This window comes from Eumetopias jubatus, unplaced genomic scaffold (assembly GCF_037043125.1).
Source record: "Eumetopias jubatus isolate StellerSeaLion01/CBP00866 unplaced genomic scaffold, mEumJub1_p1.0 scaffold_15, whole genome shotgun sequence".
NCBI lineage: Eukaryota > Metazoa > Chordata > Mammalia > Carnivora > Otariidae > Eumetopias > Eumetopias jubatus.
In genome coordinates this window covers 77,036,910-77,058,645 of record NW_028274821.1, presented here as the reverse complement: position 1 = coordinate 77,058,645, position 21,736 = coordinate 77,036,910, and the positions used below count along the sequence as shown (strand labels likewise).

At 42.9% G+C, this 21,736-nt stretch overlaps 1 protein-coding gene across 1 annotated transcript in view; it reads right to left on the bottom strand.

Moving 5' to 3' along the window:
- PAPPA (pappalysin 1) overlaps positions 1-21,736 on the bottom strand; it is a 232,022-nt gene that overhangs the window by 135,808 nt on the left and 74,478 nt on the right. Inside the window, exon 7 of the mRNA XM_028107916.2 lies at positions 16,403-16,901. Coding sequence (XP_027963717.2) covers positions 16,403-16,901 — 499 coding nt within the window. The remainder of the gene's footprint in view (positions 1-16,402; positions 16,902-21,736) is intronic.

Genomic DNA, 21,736 nt, shown 5'->3' with positions numbered 1-21,736 from the left:
ACCAAATTTCTGCATACGATTTCTAATATAAACTTGAAAAGTAGAGATCATTTGCATTGTTCAGTTGAGGTCCAGCATAACGCAGTGCTCTGTCCAAGGTCAGGGAGTAATGATTATAAAGCAGAATTTAAACCATGCTGTTTGACTCTGGAACCTTTGACCTTTCCATGACATTGATCTGACTCCTTGGATAAGCACACTAATAAGCAAGATGTTAATATCCAATTAATATCCAATCCAAATACAAAAGGCTAAAAACTATATGAAGATAAGGCAAGCTCCTCCTTATAGTCCTGAAGTCTTTTATAAGGCTGCAACTCAGACTGAATTACATTATATTTCTTCTGTCGAGTTGTAGAGGAAAGTTGCTTCAGTTCTAACATATTTTTAGGGTGAGAGCTGACCTTTTCTTCTTAATTGAGAAGTGACAGCATATTATCATAATTGGTTTATTTTTTCCTAACCATAAAGATCACTCATGTTTATTTTAACAAGTTAGAGCTCTATAAAAGAGAACTGAAAATCAAGTCAAATCATATAAAATTCCATTACCTTGAGACAGCTACCAAGAACTTTCCGGTCAGCATCCCTTCCTGTATCTTTGTATGTATAAATGGGAACGCATACTATGTTCCACGAATATAAGATCACAAATCTGTTTATATCATTTCATCTTTAGTGTTCATGAAAAAGGGGTATAGGAGAAGTACTTCCAGCTAATTAGCTTTATGCTAGCTAATTACATTGATGGCTTTGACCACTTCTTGAAATTCTGGGTAAATGTGTTTATATCATTTCATTTGTTCATCCATTTGTTTGTGCAGATGGCATTCATTGAATCCTCCTCCCAGCTTCTCGTAGGTCTGGGATGCAAAGATCAACAAACTATGGTCCTGTCTTTAGGATGCTCATAAGCCATTGGGGGAAAAGAAAGACATTAAAATAGATGTCTTTAACACAGCCTAAAAAGTGTAGGGGCTATGGGAGCACAGAGGAGTGATATTTGACCCAGGCTGAGAAGGAGAGAGTCTGAGAAGACTTCCCAAAGGAGGATTTTGGGCTTGACTGGAAAAGGGAAGGAGAAACCAAGTCAGGAAAAGGAGGAGAACACCGGCTTTCTAGACAAATGACACAATCATACTTGTTGTGTGGAAGACAATTTTGGTAGCAGTATAGATAACTGGTTTAAGGGGAAAGGCAGAAAGTAAGTGTGTGGTGGTATGGAGAGCAAATACTGCCCCCAGGATGAAGGAAGCAGGAACAAGTTGAGTATCTGCCAAGTTTTGGCCCCTGTGAGATGCCATATTCTGTTTTGTTTAAAGAGAACTAAAACTTAAGACAAAATATCCTCACTAAATGCCTCTGGAGCGGTGTGTAGTCTTCTCTAAAGAGTTTATTCCTTAACATTCATACATTAAGGCTACATATACTCAGTTTTGTCCCACATAACAATAAACTCCGTAATTCCAGTGTTGTCTGGGTATCACCCTGAATTCTTTTTTTAAATCACCTTGAATTCTTTTTTTTTAAAGATTTTATTTATTTATGAGAGAGAGAGTGCATGAGAGAGAGAGGGAGAAGCAGACTCCCTGCTGAGCATGGGATCATGACCTGAGCCGAAGGCAGATGCTCAACTAACTGAGCCACCCAGGCGCTCCTCACCTTGAATTCTTGAGAGAACACTTAACTTCTGTTCTAGGCTGAGAGGCACTTTGGTTTTACTTTTTACTGGGCAAAGGTGGTTGTTAAGGATTTGGGATGGAGAGCATCACATGCCTTTGGGAACAAAACAGCTTGAAAGACAGAGTCTGACATCACTGTGGATGCCACCTTGACTACATGTCAGGAAAAATGATTACAATTCTTCCATTAACTTTGGCTGTGACTTTGGATGAATCAGTTCTCCTCTTTGGATCTCACTTTTTTTCTTCTATTCAAAAAGAAAAAAAGAGGAAGGAAGGAAAAGAAGGAAAGAAAGAAAAGAAAGAAACAAAGAAAGAGAAAGAAAAAAGAAAAAAAAAAAGCATGTATGGAGTTTCTGGTAGGAGTCATTCCCAAAGAAGAAGATACCATCATTGGTCTTAAAGGGTTCAAAGGGCAAAAGGAAGGATAAATCAAGTATAGCATGGTTGTAATCTAAGGTAGAGTTCGCCGAGCACCAACACATAGCAGGGACCAAGTAGTGGCTGGGAAGATGCCAAAGGCTTAGGGAGACTTCGGACTTTTGTCTTGTTATTGCAAGACAATATCCATCACTTATTCCTTCTGGTGACCACTGTGAGCTCCAACCCACAGTCTGAATGAAAGGAATGGGAGTGTGTTGGCAGGGCTCTGAAGTCCACTGGGCATCGGGATCCCTCCCAGTGGGGCCAAGGTCTGCCCCTCTCACCCAGGTAACACAAAATTCATTCTTCTCCTGCTTGCAGTGCTGCCCCCACTCTGTCCACAGGAAGGAGCAAATGCATGCACGCAACCGATTAATTCCAGCAGCCTTTGATATAATTGCCTAAAGATCTGCCCTGGTACCAATTTAAAACACAGTAGCAAATTTAATAAAACTAACAGTTTTCAGCCAAGGCTTTTGTTATTTTGTTTTAATCATCTTTTACCACCAATTGAAATGATTTTCTACTTTCTTGATGCAATGAAATAAAATACAAGGGAAAGAATGGAAAGACAATGTGGAAATTATAAAAGATCCAGAGCTTCAAATTCTGGGATAAGGTAACAGCAGTGCTGAGATTAAACTGGTTGTTTCTGTCAGGCGCAGATTGGAAGGGAAGACATTTGCCAGTTTGGGGAAAGCACCACACCTGGATAGCATTAAAGAAAGGGAAGAGGAAAGATCTGTAAGGGACTCTTGTTTTTCCTGAATGCAACCAAAGGCGATGTGTGACAGCTTCCCCAAACACCCCTGCTGGTGATGGACAGGTCTCCTGATTACAGAGCTGGGGTCTGTGACAAGCTGACGGGTCGCCAAGGCCTCTGAGAGCCAAAACACCAGCTATAGTTGGAGGTAAACAAGGCATGCGGCACAGTGTGAAAATCGAGGCCAAGCAGGGGCCAGTGAGTGGAGAGAGCAGGGACCCAGTGACAGCTGGTGATTGAGGGGCACTAACTGAACACAGTTGTTGAGGAACAGGGGCCGGTGGGGAAAGCAATCTCCTTTCTCCTCCCTGTGGCCTCTCTGGGTGGCCAGCAATTTTATTACTGGCAGAGGGCAAGCCCAACAGCATTTTTGAATTTGGCACCACATCTAAAACCATTTGGGGGCTGGGCTTCTCTTTCGTCTCTCCCCCCACCCGCCCCATGAATGCTTTGGGTTTGGTGAAAGCCGGCGTGCAGTTAGCAAACTACATTTCCCCTCAAATTTTGAAACCCATGTGCACTTGGGGAAAATGTAATCCTTATGTTTCTGATTCATTTACACTTAACTCATCAAAACGCTATTTTGTAAGAGCTATTTGATGTCCATGAAGCCTCCTAAGCCCTTTTGTAAGCCTTGCTTCTTAGAAGCAGGAAGTCACGTTTCTGACGAGAGGGAGAACTTGAACCTAAAAGGTTGAGTTTGTTTTGAAATGAGGGCTCTTGGAGGGTCACGTGGACCCTGAGCTTGGCCAAATGTGTTCTCTCATTTCCTCTACCACCCCCCTCACCAGCACCAGCTGCCATGACGTTCCTGATGTCAGCTTTCTATGATTTCACTCTGAGCATCATCGGAGACTTCTCCATGATCACAGAGAGCCGAACTCAAATTGGAGTCCCCAGGTTTGGCCAAACTCCAGCACTCTGTTATGCGGGGGAAGGAGCACCTGGATTGGGAATCAGGAGCCCGAGGTTCAATTCCCTGTATGGCCATCAAATGGCAGTGTGGCTCTGAGAAATTGTCCTCCCCTCTCTGGGCTCAATTCTCTCACTGGCAGAATGTCAGTGTTTCAATGCTCCTTCCAGGTCTGAGAGTTTTTGAGTAAAATTCCTAGATGGTGGTGGGGCTGAGCACTTCAGAATGCTCTCTGCTTAAAAATTTCGGAGACTGAGTTTGTACACAAGGAGCTTAGCTCAAGAAGGAAACACAAAAATGCAGAAACAGAGCTGAATGTCTTTGGGTATCACTTATTCCAAGTTTCTAATTGTGGGATGGACATTAGAGCCCAGAGAAGGGGAATGAATTGCTCCAAGTCATACAGATAATTAATGGCAGAGTTCAGCTTTCCTGGTATTTTTGACTAACATCCTTGGATGGAAGTTTCCAAACTTTTCAGTTCATAGTATATTGAAGCTGGGGCAAAACAAAACAAAACAAAACAAAACAAAACAAAACAAAAAAACCTACTTCCCACTCTGACAACAAGAATGCAAAAGCCTGCATTAGCATGGAAAGTGGGGGTGGGGGTTGGGGGTGGGGAGGGGGACTGGCATTGCTTTGCATGAGGCACAGTGAGTTAGTGTCTGGCTTGTATTAAAGTCCATGAGTGAATGATTAATCCTGGGTAGAAAACAAAGCCCATGCCTTGTAACGTTATAGGTATTAGTGCTACGGAAGATTAACCCCATGACCCCCCCCCCAGGGCACCTTTTCAGAACAGTGGACTACACTTTGAGAATCAGTGGATGATGAAAACAGGTAGACTCACAGGTCCTGTGTGCCCACTGCCCCACAGGCACATGCACACACTCATGCATTCACACACGTGAGCACACACGCCCATGAGCACATACGCACACACACTCAGGCATTCACACACACGCGCGTGCGCGCACATACACAAGCTCACCTCAGTTGCTCCTGCATCGCTCCACAGGGAAGAAATCTTACGGTTCAGAGTGAACACTAGCTCTGTTCCTGCCACTGATTCATAGCTGGCAACTGGAAAAGGTACTTTGAAATGCGTCCTCCTCTCAGCCCAACCCAAATATGCCTTTACCTCCACATTGCCTGTTTCCGAGATGCCAGTACCATGGGCATCTGCCGTGGCCCACCCGCCCGCCTCCTCCCTGTGCCGGTCGCCGGGCGTGTCATCCCCTTAGCAGTTCTCTCCATCCCCACTTTGTCTGTCTCCTGTGCCAGTTCTGACAATAGCGTCTTACTTCCCTGACCATTTCCAATCTGTGCCTCCACCCCTACATTTACCGCGAGAGCCACACATCCCCAAAGACCTGTCCTATAACCAAATCTGATCAGGATCCTCTTGCCTAACACTCTGTGGCTCCCCAGCACCCTCAGGATCAAGCCCAGACCCTCTGGCTTGATCTGATGGTAATGAAACCATCATTACTGGCTTCTCTCCACCTCTCTTAAATTCTACCTCCCTGCCCCCAACCTGCCAGGAGCAAGTAGTCTCAACACCCATTCCTCGCTAAATACCCTGGCCTTGGCTTAGGGGCTACCCTTCTCCCAGAGGTGCTCACTGAGCCTGTAAGCTGAGTGGGGAGCTCCTACCCATCTGCTTCTTTCACCACAACAAATTTCTCACTATTTTGTGATCACTTGTTTATTTGTTCATTTCTTATATTAATTTGATGGAGTTTCTAGAGGGCTAGGACTCTCTTATTGACTGGTTTACTTATCTCCACTGCCTAGCCCATGGTCTGTGATAAAGACAGAGCCAAATAAACACTTGTTGGATGAACGGAAGGCTAATTTACATCATCTGGCCCAATACCTTCACTTTAAGGATAGGGAATCTGAGGCCCCAAGAGAAGAAAGGACCATGCTCTAAGATTCTCTTTTGTCCTTCCGATCCTCTGGTGACTAATCCACCTTAGAAGTTAAAGGAGAGGCCTCCATTATACCATGTATCATCTGTATTATCATAAATTTCTGACTTTATTGATTTGTCACAGAGTTTATTCATGCATACATGCATGCATTTAATTTACCTACATTTACTGACCATCTACTTGATGCCTGCCCTCACACCAAAAGCTGGGATAATGTGGCAAGTACGACCTAGTCCCCACCTCTGGGATCTCACTGTCAAGTCAAAATGCCACCCAACAGAAAAAACACAGAGAGACATCTGAAACTGTCCCAAAGGGAGAGCTTGGCAGGCTCTAAGAGAGAGACAGGATGTCCGTGAGGAGTTCTGAGAGCCCCAGTGTGAATCTTAGAAGGCTTTTTATAGAGATGGCCAGTCTCTGAGCTCACAGTGCAGACCCATTTGCTCATGTGACATATGACCTGCTCGCTCCACCCTCACAGAATTAGAGGCATTCAGTGCAGATGAGAGCTCAAGGAGGGTCCGAACAGAATGTCAGAGCTGAAAATGTGCTGCAGAGTCATCTACCTATGCCTTCATTTTACAGAAAGGAGGCTTGGGTCCACGGATGGGGTCCCAGAAAAATTTTAGGAGATCGGTACTGGAACCCAGGTCTGATTCCATGGCCAGAGCTTCGGGGGGATTTTTTTTTTTCTTCAGCTCAGTTACAGAGATTACAGTGCAATTTGTCTTTCCTTTCTTCTAATCCGACACTGAACCTTAGCAACTCTGGTTAGAGTTTCACGGGAAACTGTTTCATGTGTGTGTCTGTACATGTCTGTGTTTTTGCCTCTCACACATACTCTCCAGACTGGCCCTGTCCAAGAACAAGCCTAATGAAAACCAAACAATAGAAAGAATCAGAACATTTGAAGCTTTATGGTTCCCCGGATTGCGTCGTGTTCTTGCAAGCCCATTATCTCATTGTTTTTTGTTTTTTGTTTTTTTTTTTCAGGACACCCGTTGAGAAACTGCACGGATAGGAAATGTCACCCATTTTTTTTGAAGGGAAGAAGCTGAGGCTCAAACCACTGGAAGGACCCGGTCAGGTACACACAGTTAGGCAGCTGTGTACTGGCCTGTGAATCAGGTCTCTTAATTTCTAATTCAGCCTCTCTAAAGTAATGTCTGAGGTTCCTGTTAGAACAGACACAACATGAACCCACTAAGATCTGCCCAAAGGATTCTCATCATCTCTGAGCACAGACTGAATGGATTTTGTCCACTCTTCTTGCCAATCTCACTGGACAGTGTGAGATAAATTCCTCCATTCTTTCCACATCTGTAATTACTCTGATGGCTGTTATTTTCCTTCTCTTTCCTATTCATTTGTTTCCTTAAAAATCAGGAATTAGAGCAGCACAACCAAGTCCAGTCCGTCCTACCTACCCTCAGGGTGAATAGCGAAAGAACAAAAAGTAGGTGCTATCAAGACACTCACTGCAACCCAATTTCACTAACTCGTTGTTTTCCAAAGGGACTCTTGACTTACCCCACCCTCTAATAACATACTAAATTAAAATCTATTCTTTGATTTCCAGAAATAACATTTCCCTCATTCCAAATACTCAAACCTGAAACTTGAAAGTCATTGGACAGCTCCTTCTTAAATCCCTTTCATCCAATACATCACCAAATACTGTTGATTCTACTTTTAAAACATACCTCCAACCCATCCACTTCACTATGCAAATAATCATAATCTCCAGTTTAGACTTGAGCAATAACTTCTGGATGGACTTTCTTTCTCCCTCAGTCCTTTCTTCACACAGTACCCAGAGCAATTTTATAAAAAACACAGGTCTGATTGGTTTGTTCCTCTATTTCCCAACAAATAAACCCAAACTCCATAAAGTTGGCCACACCCCCTGCATAATCTGGTCTCTGTTTTCCTCTCCAGTCTTGACTTCTATATATATCCCCCCTTAATTCAAGGAGGGATTATACTCTATTATAACCTCATAATAATAATCTTCAGCTTGTAATTCTATTTTTATTTAGCTATTTATTCAGCCCAGCCCTCCTATCCAACTGTAAGATTCAGAATCCCGGTGCCAGCATGGAGACTGACACGCAATAGGGCACTTGGTATTGAATGAGTGAATGAATAAATTTATCAGTGGAGCCTTGGGTCTATCATTTAACCTCTGTGGGTCTTCTTTAACATCTGTTAAAGAGACACTGTAACAACTCAGTTTAAAGTCCAGTGGTGCATCAGACCGACCCACAGAAATTTAGTTAAGTCATTTCAGTGGTGGTAGCACCAAACAGGAACTGTTCACGCTTTCAAAATCATGAAGGTATGGAGACTGCAAGCACTTCTATGGATACTGCTGCGAACTGTGGAGATCTGTTGATTTTGCTAAATCCTTTGCTTACTCTAATATTCCCAGAACCCATATTTCATTCTAAGAGGTACTTGGCCTTAGACTGACAAGAGAGAGTCATAGGTAGATGATGCCCAGCTTCTAGAAATAGAGTAAAATTATGCTGACTATATAACCTGCTAGCCTGGGCTAGGAACAGAGGTACTTATTCTGGGCTTGGAGAGAAAGCACTTACTCCTGATGCTGCTCATCAGTCCTGGAGGCAGGACATCAGAATGCAGGAGAGACCATGTTGGGTTGGCATGGAAGAAGGACCTAGTCAGGAAGAGGTCTGACCTGAGGCATGCATTTCAGCCAAACATTAATGGAAACCACGTTGGTCTGATTATCCCCACACTTCATCAAGTCTCCTCCTCCTCATCTACTTAAATGTTCAAAAAACAAAGGAAAATATTTCTTCTCTTTTGTGTTCTTACTCTATTGCTCCTTAGAAACAAGAAAAGCTAATTGAAATATCTACTTCCTCCATCCATCAAGATGCCACCTTATGCTCTGCCTGTCACAGCAATGATTATGCTCAGTAATTTGCCGGGAACAGCCTTTGGGGGTCAGGCAAGGAGATGTAAAACTTGACTCTAACATCTATTAATGGTGAGATCTTACTTAAATAAATGGCTTTACCTCTTTGAATCTCAGCTTCCCCATCTAAAAATAAGGCGTATTGATATGTATACCTCATCTAGTAGGCTTATAAAAATACTGAGCATATCGGAAGTATTCACTACATGGTAGTTAGTAGTAGTGATGTTACTGCTAGTGCTACTAGCAGTAGGTGCTATCTGCGTATGTGATGGTGGTTAACACAGTGACTAAATTCAGGAGCCATGGAGGACAGAAATTGGTTTGGTTTTCCTTATCGTATTTTCAGAATGTGATATGGTTCCCAGCCAGGGAGCATGCTAAATCAGCATTTGAAAAATACATCAATGTATAAATGATTACACTGAGAGTAACTTCTTCACAAATGCTAGTTCTCTCCTGACTACTTATTCTACCCTATGTTCCAATAACATTGATGGATAAGCAGGAGCACTGACATCAAAATCCCAGTGTAACAGATGGGAAAACTGAGACATGAAAAGCTAGACATAAATTAAAGACATTCATAGGCAAGTCACAAGAGAAAGTGTAGATATCCAGTAAATTTGAAAAGATGCTCACTCAAGATGTTCAGTCACAAGACCGTAAATGAGAATCCATGTTTTCAATCATGAAATGGACAAAGACAAAGCACTTTTGTTTTGCCAGGGAGTAGTGACAGTGAGGAACAGTTGGTCCTGCCACACACTGCTGGCAAGATATGAGATAGTTCACCCTCTCAGAATACCAGAGGTTGTACCCACCAAAATGAAAAAGGCCCACAGATGACGACCCAGTAATACTATTTCTCAGTATCAACTCTAGAGAAATGCTCACATGTGCCTACAAGGAGGTTCCTATAAGGGTACTAACAACAGCATTGGTTGTAATAGAAAAATGTATGAAACAGTGTAAATGCCCAGCATTAGGGGTACAGCTAAATAACTTGTAGCACATTCCCACTACAGAGTACTGTAGGGTATTTAAAAGGAGTGAAACAAATTTAAGAACCAAAGTGGATAGATAGCCCAGATTACTATGTTCCTCCCTCAAAACTCCATGTTTGGTCTGTGACCAAACTTCTGCCATAAAGTATGGTATGTTGGTTCATCCATTCATTCATTTCTTTATCAATGTTTGCTGAGAATCTACCTGGTTTCAACCATCTGTACTAGGGCAAACCTCTTCAATGATCAATTCTTAATCATCTTTAAGATCTCAGCTTAGACACTGCTTCTTCTGAGAAACATTCATTAACCACCTCAAGCTGGGGTAGATACTGTTCCTGTGTTATCCCACACCTCCTGTGCTCCTTGCCCTAGACTGCTTTTCATGTTGCAGAATAGTTATCTGGCTCCTGGCCTGTTCAATCCCTTTAAACTGTGTGCTCATGAGGCTAGGAATCAGGGCTCTATTCCTAGTTCCAACATAGTCTATGGCACAGAACAAACACTTAGTAAATACTTGCTAAACTTAACAAGTATTACTGAACACAATTATATTTGATTTGCACTCTTTGGTTGATGAATGAATTAATAAATGGACACATACAAGAACAAAGAATGGATGCCTGGGTGACATACAGAAAGCCAGGAAAAGAAGTGGGACTAAGAAAAACAATGAAGTGGTGACTCAGCTTGAGATCCATAGAAACAGCATGAGAGAGCCACATGAGCCTTCAGCTGACCCTGATTTGGTCTAAACTTTCCCAATCCTCTGAGGCTTAATATGGCATCACATGTCAATGTTATGGCTAAGATCTGGAAGCGTAAGACCCATATTCCAAGAGGTTCCACTTTGTGTTACTGTTGACTCATTCTTCACTCATTCATTCAACAAGCATTCATGGAACCCTGATCCTGTCACATACGAGCATGCTAAATTTTGTATTTAAGAATCTGAACCAAGTCAGAGAAAAGGAAAAAAAAAAAAAGGAACAAAAACACAAGCACAGTTAAATATAAGACAAGCCAAACAGTGATCAAGGACCAAGGATCCTGTTATAAGACACCATGTTCCAAACAGGCTAGGAACTTAGTGATGGCAGTTCAGTTAGTCTTTATTATGAATCACTAAGAGACACTTCTGGTCTCTGTTCAAATATCACCTCATCAGAGGCCCTCCCTTACCACTTCTCTAAAGTCACTATATCCTACCCAACTGGGATATTATGCAATCATTTCTGGTTTGTGTCTCCCAGCTACATTATAGGAATCAATGAGAGCAGAGGTTTTTCCTGCTCTGTTCACTACTGCATCCCTAATGCCTAGAAAGTAGTTGGGCTCATGATGGGAATCAAGAAATATTTGCTAAGTGAAGGGATTGATAAATGAACTAAAGTTTTTGAGCTGATTGGTGGGGTTTCTCAGCATGTAGAGTCCAGAATCCGATCTGGGATCTGATTTATAAAATCTGGACTCATATTCACAAGAAATTGCACTCAGATCATATAAATGTATCCTTTCCTTATGCTCATTCATTTCCCCTAAGAATTATATTAAGAATGCCAAGAAGCTGAGGCAAAATAGACAGAGATTGTGTTGGCAGGTTAACAGGTCTGAACGTGAGAGAAAAATCAATAGAATAATTAATTGAGATACACATATAAGCCAATTGGGAGAAATGACTTCTAAGAATATTTCTAGTTCTAAATCAGAAATCCTAAGAGAGAGACACAAACCTACCTGTTCAACCAGAGAACGAATGACTAAGAGCACTAGCTTTGGAGTTGATGGATTTACATACAACCCCAGCTAGGCAGGTTGATAGCTGTTTAAAGCCTGAGTGCCAGGTCCTCATCTATAATCTGGGAAGAAGACCACCTACTTTGTGGAGCTGCTGTGCAGATCAAATCAAATGAGACTACTTAAGTAACACCCTTAGTAAGTTCTTGACATATAATAGGTGCTCAGTAAATTATAGCTCCTCCATTTCTCTTCAACCACTAAACTCCTTCCCATTCTTCATTCAACAGCCATTCAAAAATATTTACTGTCTACTTTGTGCCTGGAATTGTTCTAGGCACTTGGAAAGCACTAGCAGACATACAGGCAAAAAAAAAAAAATCCACTCCTCAGGAAGTTTGTATTCCTTAATTGTACCTCGGCTCTTCCAAGTTTGGGTTAGAAGCCACTTTTTGTCTCTGTCTCTGCCTTCAGCACATTACTATACTGCGGTAACACTGCTTCCCTCTTTTCTCACAGTGTGGGCACCATGAGCTCAGACTCCATGCCTGTCCTGGCACCACGGTATCATCATTTCCTAACAGTGCATGCTACCTGATGGACACTGCTAAATATTTGCTGAATGAATTGATGATGGATAGATGGATAGATGCATAGATGAAAAGAGTGAGCTGCTATACATTGTTTCTGGTTTGCTTTATACCTCAATTTCTCTAAGAAAAAAAAAAGCTTAATTTTGTCCAGAGTCTTTACTTCTTTGAGAAATCTAAAGATTCTATGCAGACCGAAGGAGCACAGTGGCCAGTACAAAAGCACTTGGCAGTCAAGTTGAGAAACAGAAGCTTCCCTGTTCTTTCTTCCCAGCCAGATGCATAAGGAACTGGCCATGTAACTGTGTTGCCGGACTCCCAGAGTGGGTCACAGTAACTGATTAAGGGCTGGTGGCTCGTGAATCATATCCTATCTTCCACTTGCTGTATCTCAAACTTTAGCCAGTTTGGATGAATGTCTGAACGCTAGAATTCTGCCTTTGCCTTATTACAGCAGAAGGCAATATGGTGTTATGGTTGAGAAGGTGTTATTTGGAATTAGATGTGGGTTTTAATCCTGGCTCTGCCATTACCAGCTGTATTAGGTTGAATAAATCACTTTTCTGAGCTTCAGCTTCTCCTCTGAGCTTTACCTCATAAATATTTGGCAAGGCACTTAAAGTAGAGAGAATACTCAGCAAATGGTTGGCATTATTGTTATTTTTATTATTATTGTCCACACACTACACATTGTAGTAGGGCATCCCAGTGAATCAGTGAGTACCCTCTGGGTACTGATTCTTAAAAACAGTCTCTGCTAAGTCCTTTTTACTGGCTTTTTAAACGTCCCTTTTACTATAAAAAAAGTGGAATGAATCACCTGTCACCTAAGAACGATGTTTACCCACAGAGAAGAGTTTAATGTGTCGCCCCCCCCTCATTTTACAAAGAGGGAAACTGAAGACCAAGGCCACGACGCAATGTGTCTGAACAACATATGGTGAGTTAGTGGCAGAGTCACTGCTGGTCCCCTTTTCCTCCACCAGTGTCACTTCTCATTCAATGGATGGGTTTCCATGGAATGGAGAAGTTCCACATTTCTTCCTCTTCCTGGCCAAAAGTAATCAGTCTCCTAGAAGTGTCCATTGGGTAAGCACAGAAGCCTCTCCCTTCATCAATGTCATACCTTGGGAAACTACTCCAGTATAGATAAAGGAAAGAATAAATATTTTTGTTGAGAGAAAAAAATGAAGACAAAGGTCAAAGGGAATCATGTAATGGGTTGAGTCAGGGAAGAAAAAGAAAGCATTTTTTTTCTCTTTCCTCTTTTTCTCCAAAACAGTCTTTATATAGAACTTGTATAAGAGCCAATTTATTTGATATGGAAAAAATGTGAAAGCAGCAAAATACAGCACACACACCACACCACACCACACCACACACACACACACACACACACACACACACACACACACAAAGAGGTATTTGTGTTGGAGTTCAGAACTCAAATTACCAAGAGATAAAGGGGTTGAAATGGTAGGTTGACTTGGAATGATGTTTTACTTTTTTTAGAGACTCAGAGAACATTCAGGTCAGGAAACGTAGCTCAGCCTAGGTCTCCAGTAAATTCCTCGGGACTTGAGAAAGACATAGAGGAAGTCAGTGAAAGCCTCAGTCTAGCCCGTGTGTCTGAAACATCAGAGCGGGGCCTAAGAAAGATTTGTTGAGTGAATGAAGGAACAAATGGAGCATTAGAGTGTGGGTCTGAATAGTGGTGGTTCTGGAAGCAAAGTGGCACAGGACTGGGTGTTTTTAACCACATGGTTAAGGGCTTCAGCACTGAAGTGTGAGTGTCTGCAGGAAAGGAGCCGGGTCATCCCTGAAATACCTAGCTCCCAGTGAACACTCTGGCACACAGAATGTTCTCAAAACAGATTTGTAAATTGAATGAGTATTGGGTAAGAGACCTTGGAAATCCCTGAGCCTTACAGATCACTTGCAGCAGCGGCTATTAAACTGTAGCCAGCATTAGAGTCATTTGGGAAGACCCCATATTTGAGTTTCTGATTCAGTTGTCTGGGCTGGGATCTAAGGACTTGCCCTAAGTTTTCAGGTCTTGCTGCTGCTGGTCTGAGGCCCTATTTTGAGAACTGACAGTGGCTGTTAAACATGGTTGCACATTATAATCATCCAGTGAGATTTTAAAAGTTCTGATGGCCCAGCTTTATCCCCCTTACCAGTTAATCGAGTACCTGGGGCGGTGGGGGGGGGGGATGGGGTCGGAGAGGGGTTGCTGGGGAAACACAAGAGATTTTAAAATGTCCCAAATTTCCATGACATGCACATAACTTTGAGAACCCCCAGTCTAGTACAACCTCCTCTTTATAGATAAAGGCCTCAGAAGGCCAGAAAGTGTAAGTGACTAGCCTAAGATCCTAGAGCAATTTCATGACTATCTGGGAATGGAACTCAGGGGGCTCTCACTTCTTCAATTGAATTTCTACCCGTCCATACTTACCAACCCAACCCACGTCAGCTCTTACAGGCGCACAACTCCAGGCAAAAAATGAAAGCTGTGTTTAAACTGAGAGTTTAAGGCATCTATGACTTCTCTCCATTGTTTTATAAAGAAATTTTAAGTGGATGCATATTTATAGAACTTTACCACTCTAGACAAGCAAGAAGATGAAAGAGACAGAGTTGTGGAATATTTTCAAGGCAAGATGATCCTTTAAATTTTAAGTACATTCTCAAACACAAACCAAGTGCTCCCTCTGAGTTCTTGAACAGATGTTCTTCATCTCTGAGTCAATGAATGGGCAAGGGTCTGCTTGTGATGTGCACGTTAATTGCTGGCATGTAAAAGGGAGTGCTGGTAAAGTGTTTGAAAGTGGTTCTCTCTCTTAAAAAGATTAAAAGTTTCCTCCAAAATTTGGTTTCTATTAATGATTGGCTCAGTAAATGTTTTCATGTAGACAGAGCAGAAATTGGATCTTATATCATCTTAGAACCAAAGAAAGTGCCACAAAAGGCTCATAGAAACCATTGACTTGAGCCTTTTCATCACACAGAAGAGGGAAGTAAGGCTCAAAGAGATTGACGGATTTATCTAAAATTAGTAAGTGGACTGGCTGGAGCTGAACACAAGGTATCTGACTTCTGAGCTATTGTTCTCTCCAGTACTCAAAGTGTTCCTGACCCATATCCCTTGCACATAGTAGATGTTCAACAAACGTTTGGTGATTAACTTTGTAGACTCTTGGTACCCAAGTTAGGTCGGTTAGATTAAGCAGAAGTTGAAACCACATCTTTAACTGAACATTGGTTGAAGGTACTGGCTTAGGAGTTAGGACAGAACCTCGATCTTACCACTCTCTAACTATGTGATCTTGGACAAGTGTCTTCACATCTCTAGGCTGTCATTCCCTTCTTTGTAAAACAAGAAGGATAATTGGGCTGTGGTTACAGAGAGGATGAAATGAGTAAAAGATGCAAAGATTTCAGCCCACTGTCTGGTATATAGGCAAAGACACTAATGAGGTCACTGTAAGGTGGTCTCTTTCCTAAAACATAAATCCTGAGGATGTTTGAGGAAGAGGTAGCTTGAGAAATGAATATTAAGGGCAAGCACTATCTCACATAAAAGCTGTGAGTATCCCAGAAGTCTCCTGGAGACCTAGAGCTGCAAGGGCTCTTAAGGATCAAATGGGTTTGAACCTCTCTTCCACTTCAGAAAAGGGAACCAAACAAGGACTGTGACTACTTATGTTCACCTTCCAGGAACATTCTCATGCAAATATGCGGAAACACGCTCAATTTCTAGGCATCCTGCTATAACTTCACGCCCTTTCCATTCACTGAAAAATCAATCATAATGCACAAATCTTCTTCAATTAAATATAAAAACGAGGGGAGCCTGGGTGGCTCAGTCAGTCATTAAGCGTCTGCCTTTGGCTCAGGTTATGATCCCAGGGTCCTGGGATCGAGCCCCACATTGGGCTCCCTGCTCCACGGGAAGCTTACTTCTCCCTCTCCCACTCCCCCTGCTTGTGTTCCCTCTCTCACTGTCTTTCTCTGTCAAATAAATAAATAAAATCTTTAAATATATATATGTATGAAATCATTAGCAAACTTCAGTTCTTCCAATTTCATGAGTAACACATGACTTTCTCATTGCTAATCTTACTCAGCCTCTTTGATTTTATCGTTGGGGAAACTAAGAGAGGTCTGGGAGTCTTAGCGTTACATTAGAGCTCTCACCAAAAATCCAGGCTTTCTGGTTCCTTGTGCATTGCCATTCCCACCATATCAACCCTGCCGTGTTAGGACAACTCTACTGTCAATGCGAGGTTATGAATCCCTAGAAGTAATGAACCTTCTTTGAGGGAGGCCTCTCTGAGCCTCCTTACATTCGTCTGCGGCCCACCCATCTGACCATCTCCCTATCCAGAGAGTGCACTTACGTGTCCGTGAATCTTCTAGTGAGATGTAGGAGGGAAGCCACATCCACGTGGAGAGGAGGGTCCCGGACCACCTTGTACTGCAGGGGCTTACACTCTAGACAGAGCGGGCTGTCTGCAATGGAGGTCAACATGGCCGCATCAATCTCTAGGTGCTCATCCAATGTGTAGATCTGGATGCCGTATACCTCCTCACCCACATCCCGGAGTTTGATGGTCAGTGGGACATCGCAGAAGACGTTCTGAGGGCCCAGAGAGATGTTCTTTCCACTGACAGTTAACAGTTTGATGTCATTGACAGCCCCACTAGAGTCCCAATCAGTGGAGACAAAGGTCACCCAGATGGTTAAAGACTCAGGGACCAAGGGGTAGCGGAATTCCAGTTCAAGGTAGCAGCCTTGTGGCTCAGGGCAGGCTGGAGGGACTGTGTGTGGGTTGACAGCTGAATTTGGGCTCCAGGTGCGGACACTGGACTTACAGGGCTGTTCAACATCTGGATGACCTATGGAGAAGAGATGAGGGTATGAGTTCCTGAAAGCCCTGTAGAGACTAGGAGAGACTGGCCTGACTTGAGCTCAGAGAGAGGGGAAAGGAGAAGGAAGATTCTCAGTGTTCTAGTGAATCAGCTGTATGCATAGCACCCAGCTCGTCTCCACCCCTGCAATACAGATCTTGAATGAATCACCAAACATTTGGTCAAAACTACATTCAATAAGTATCTTACTCTTTAGTGAGTGCCCCATCTTTCCTTCTTCATATCCTACTTGTAGGCTTTGCTGCCTTAGATGGAAAGAAGGGAGGGACACACATTTGCCAAATACCCATATGTCCCCTGAACTTGCTTACTTCTTGCAAAGACTCATCTCAGAGGTGAGGCAACTAAGGCTCAGAAATGTGGAGTGAACTGATCAAAGTCTCACAGCTTGATGTGAAGGTCAGCATTAGAACCCAGCGTTGTCTCATCTTGAAGTTCATACTCTTTATTCTCCCTACTGCATGCAGAGGCCACTAAAATAAACTAGGATCCCTGCAGTATTGCTTTCAGTACAACCTGCATGAAATGACAGAAGAACCAGAAACCTTCAGCAAAGAAGAGGTGAGCACAGATCATTTCTCCCCTTGGACTGAGGATTCTGGGAGGAAACTGTCTAGAACCATGAATGACAGAGCTGGAAGGCGGCCCTGGAGCCATCTTATCTCTCCTCCTCTTAAGCCACATGAGGTCATTCCATACCACTGAGCTCCTCAGAGCTCTGTCCGGTCTGACTCAGGAAGGGGAGGGTTGGGTAAGGTGCGGGGGGGTGGGGAGAAGGAAGGAGGGATTCTTCTACTTTTTCCCTGGGGAGACAATGCCTCATCCCCACTGATCTCAGCCTGCAGCAACTTCTGAATTTTTCTCTGCTGAGATCATTAGTCCTAGACCCTCAGAGAGCTCTCCTTTGCACTGCTGAGAAAAGTAATCAGGACTCAGTGTAGAGATTGGCTCTAATTTGTTTAAGGGAGTCTAGCAAGAGATACAGATCAGCTGGTGATGGTGGGATGGAAGATCTCAAATTGTCCTATTAGCTACGTTTTTTTTTTTTTTTCTTCTTTTACATCACTGGTTGGTGGGAGGTGGGATGCTGGATATTTATAAAGCAAAAGGGAAAAGGCAATCTCTTGTCTGAAATGGCTTTGTGGTACTGTTACAGTATCATAGGAATCACAATATGAAAACCAGAAAACCATTTTGGGTGGGAAAGCTACTACAGTGAAGGCTATAAAAATGCCTCCAATCTCTGAGTCTCTGCCCAGCCAAGGGAGAAGAGAGAAGACACCAAGTGGAGATGAGGAGAAGAGAAGAAGGAAATAAAGGGAGGGGGAGCGTGTGAGGAAAATTCCAAAGACTTTTTAGATAAAACACATCAGAGCAGGAAGAGATGGACAGAACTACAGGATTATCTCCAGCACTCCTTGGCAAGGTCCATCCATTATCTACAGCAAAGGCTGGTTTAGAAGTGACCAGTGGTTTAAGTCAAAGCCTCCTTAATGAGGCTGAAGCTTTTCTTCCTGTAGACTCTCCAACTCACTGGAGTTCCTGATTTTCTTGGCTTTGTGGAGTATTGGCACATACACATCACTTATTCACAGAGCTTTACTGAGGGTAGCATTTTAATTTGTGTGAGGCACATTCCCTAGCCATTAATTTATTCATCTGATTGTCACCAAGATCTCATAAGACAGTTATGTTTTTGCCTCTTATCCCTCTGTTTCACTCAATTTCAGGTAGCCTTTATTTACTATAGTGCTTTGTCCACAGACAGTGACCAAAGCAGACATTCAATAAATGTTTGTGAAATGAAGAATCTCCTATCTTGTTAATATTGGGTTAGAAAAGTGAGAGCTTGGGATGCCTGAGTGGCTCAGTCATTAAGCGTCTGCCTTCAGCTCAGGTCATGATCTCGGGGTCCTGGGATCAAGTCCTGTATCGGGCTCCCTGCTCAGTGGGGAGTCTGCTTCTTTGTCTCCCACTCCCCCTGCTTGTGTTTTCTCTCTCACTCTCTCTGTGTCAAATAAATAAATAAAATCTTAAAAAAAAAAAGTGAGAACTTCATGGAGCGTTGACTCCTGCTGACAGGGAGCACCCGGTTAGCACTCCACCCCTTCACACACTTTCTCCTGGACCTGTCAAGGGATGGTGCCATCTTTCTCCCTTCCGTGGAGAAAGTGACTATCGGTGGTGGGAGCCACAAGAGAGTAAAGATGACAAATGGGTTTGGCTCCTCTCTTCTCCCGAGTTTCTTGTTAATCAACAGAGGGACCAAATGCTTTCCGAAAGACAGGAAGGTGAGCCTGGACATGACACTCAAGAAAATAAACAGGAATGGAGATCTTAGCAAAGCTTGTGCTTGTCTGGTTATCAGAGATAAACTTTTACATGTAAAAAAAGAGCCTTGGGGGTGTGCTGAGTCCAACCATCACCCATGCAGCAACCCCTTTACCCCTACCAGGTTCCATGAACTGACCATCCCCTAGGCGCACGGCACTGCACCTAGCACGTTACGTGCCTCAGCTCTCTTCGTCCTGGCAGTAAGTCTATGGCACTTAAAAAAATCATTTCACAGAAGAGGGAACTGAGACTCCGATGGATAAGTCACTCCCTGATGGGGAACAGAGTATATGTGATACTGTTGGTCCAGGCAGCATGCCAAGCTTTGAAGCAACGGAAGCTGGGTTACAGCATCAGCTATACAGCTTCTCATCGCATCACCTACTCTGACGATACTTAGCTCAGAGGGGTGCTGTAAAACTCGAATGGGATGGGATATTAGTAAATGCTCACAAATATTTAGCTTTGTTATGAAACATAGGGAAGAATTAATAGGGGAAAGCTTGGGAGCAAGAGGTAGTCCAAGCAAAGAGAACAGCTGAGAGAGAACGGGAAGGAAGACGACTATGGTTTTGAGCACAACGGGAAAGTGCAAGAGATGAGGCCAGTAAACTAAACAGAACCCAGATCACAAAGGGCTTAGAGGTTATTTTAAGGAATCGGCATCTTATACCAAGAGGGATGGGGGGCTGGTGAAAAACTGTAAGCAAACAAGTGAGAATTGTCTTTTAGAAAAACCACTGCTCAGAGTCATAGACACTACCCATCCATCTATGTGTTAATCCATGTATCTATCTGTCCATCTGTCAGTCCGTCCATCCATCCATCCATCCATCCAAAGAATAATTATCGACTGCCTGGTCTGTGTCCAGTGTTAGGCTAGTCCCTAGAGAAACAAGTTTCTACACATACGGTCTCCGGCCCCATGGAGCTTCTAGTCTAGTGACACCAGGGGAGAAATGGCTGTACTAATGTAGATAATCGTACCTGTGGCTTGGACAAGGGAACATCAGAGGAGTTGACAACTAACCACAGTGCCTAAGGGGGAAAAAAGAACAAGGCTGGAAAGTTGACCAGGCATGGCTGTGAGGCAGGGAGAAGGGCAGAGGAAAAGGGGAAGGGAGGGGAGGGGAAGCAAGGAGGGAGGGAGGACAAAAGAAGGAAGGCGGAAGGAAGAAAAGGGCAAAGGTACTGTTACCTCATTGTTAATACATACCCTTTTGTATATATGGTGACTAAACGAAAAGTTACATGTTTATATAAGCTGTCCACTAGAAATGAGGCCATATAAGTGTGTGAAATATATTTATACATACTTATGCTGATTTAAATTTACGTTTATGAAGATCCATACAGACATCTATTATATATCACTGCAGCTGTTGACACATAATATAGTTATAAAAACTTGGTGCCAAGTTTTTTCCAGATGAATACTTCGGTACACCTGAAATATTCTAGGCAGAAAAATGGGGAAAGGACTCACAGAAATATAAAAAATGAAAACAGCTAGTGCCAGGTGTTCCTCTCTCATGGAAAACCCAACATTGCAATGGATTCTATGTTTGTATACGTGATCTTAATTGAGATCTGAGTTGATGGGGGTCTAGCTATCAAAGTCCTAGGTAGCAAGTGTCCATGGTATTGAACACCTCAGGAAATATTCATCTATGAAATAAAGTTTTTGCTCAAGAGATACGAAAACAGGGTTTCTTTTGCATTCAACCACTTTCTGTGGCCAAAGGCAAGAATTTCTGTGACTGTATTTACCTGAAGTTCATGGAATAGAGTTAATGGAAGATAGTGGATGTGCAATAAATATTTGTTAAATGAAAAAACCTTCTATCTTACTAATATGGATTTAAAGAAGTTACAATTCCATGGAATATTAGAGCTAGAGAGGACATTTATTCTGTGCATGAGATACTCTCTTCAGAGAAGCTAAGTGACTCATTCAAGGGTACAGAGCACATTGATGGCAGGGCTCGGACCAAGGTCCAGTCCTCTTCACCACCCCCTCCCCCACCCCATACTCTTTCCCTAACCCCAAAGATATGTCTGGCATCGCTCATGGATTTGGGAGTTTTATGTTAGTTTGGGAAGTCCAAAAACTTAAACACGCAAAGATAAATAGGATGAAAATGAGTTGAGAAATAAATTGCAGAGTTTGGCTCATGGAAAAGTTTATTTCTTCAAGGATATTAAAAGGGTCTGAGCCAAAAGGATCACAGAGCCTGTAATAGGATGCTCTAAAAAAAGAACAGTGTCTTTTCCTGGCCTGCATGCACTAAATTTACATATCCTGAAGGAAAACCCAAGGCTGCTGGGTTTCCTTGCATGCCTGAGTCAGCTCAGGGAACCGGGGGCTCAGCACTTCCAGATGAGCTCTACTCTGCATATCATGCTTTAAGATGGTCAGGAGCAAACCATGAATTGACTTAACCAATTGACAGTTGGGTTGGATGGAG